Raw genomic sequence first — 655 nt, 5'->3', positions numbered from 1 at the left:
CGGGTCCTCGGGGAGCTCGTACTCGGAGACGCCGGCCAGCATGGGGGTGCCGCTGGAGGAGAGCCGCGAGGGACGGACCAGCATCACGCCCGAGTTCATGGAGGAGCTGGAGCAGGGTTTTTTGGTGGCGTGGGGTTTCCCTCCGCGCGCCCCCGCCTCCCCCCGCCGGGAGGGAGATGCTGACCGGGAGCCCTCGCGCCCCAACCCGCAGCCCCCTGCCCGTGCTGCCCCCCAGCGCTGCCTGCAGGCATGGGGCCCCGTCAATGCTGCTTCCACGGTGGAGCCAGCCAAAATAGTTTTTAATTAATTTCCAGCTCGCTGGTACCACAAAATACAGCCACAAAATATTCCCACGGCCCGGGAGTCCTCCCGTCTCCTCAGGGTGTACGACACGCTCTTCTGCTCGAACACCGAATTGCTGTAAATCCTTCTGGTCCTCCTCATCACCCCCAATGAGGTAGTGACGAGGAGGGGGTGTGCAGCCCCCCCGTGCTGCCAGTCTGGGGCACAGCCCAGGGACGGTCCCCAACCCCGCGCCACGGACGGGAACAAGGCTGGAGGGGGTGGCACGTGCAGCAGGGCGCGATGGTCCCGGGTCTCCCCCCATCCATCCTCCTCCAGAGCCGCCCCCCCACCCCACCCCACGTCCCCCAGG

The 655-nt window shown here is 67.0% G+C and overlaps 1 protein-coding gene across 1 annotated transcript in view; it reads right to left on the bottom strand.

Annotated features, from left to right (window-relative positions):
* Nucleotides 1-655, bottom strand: part of LOC104283349 (fibroblast growth factor receptor 1-like) — a 16,713-nt gene that overhangs the window by 1,904 nt on the left and 14,154 nt on the right. Inside the window, exon 8 of the mRNA XM_009881511.1 lies at nucleotides 2-112. Coding sequence (XP_009879813.1) covers nucleotides 2-112 — 111 coding nt within the window. The remainder of the gene's footprint in view (nucleotide 1; nucleotides 113-655) is intronic.

Source organism: Charadrius vociferus, unplaced genomic scaffold (genome assembly GCF_000708025.1).
Source record: "Charadrius vociferus isolate BGI_N301 unplaced genomic scaffold, ASM70802v2 scaffold2823, whole genome shotgun sequence".
In the NCBI taxonomy this organism is placed as follows: Eukaryota; Metazoa; Chordata; class Aves; order Charadriiformes; family Charadriidae; genus Charadrius; species Charadrius vociferus.
Note: the sequence above shows the minus strand (reverse complement) of the source record. Positions and strands in the feature narration are given on the sequence as shown.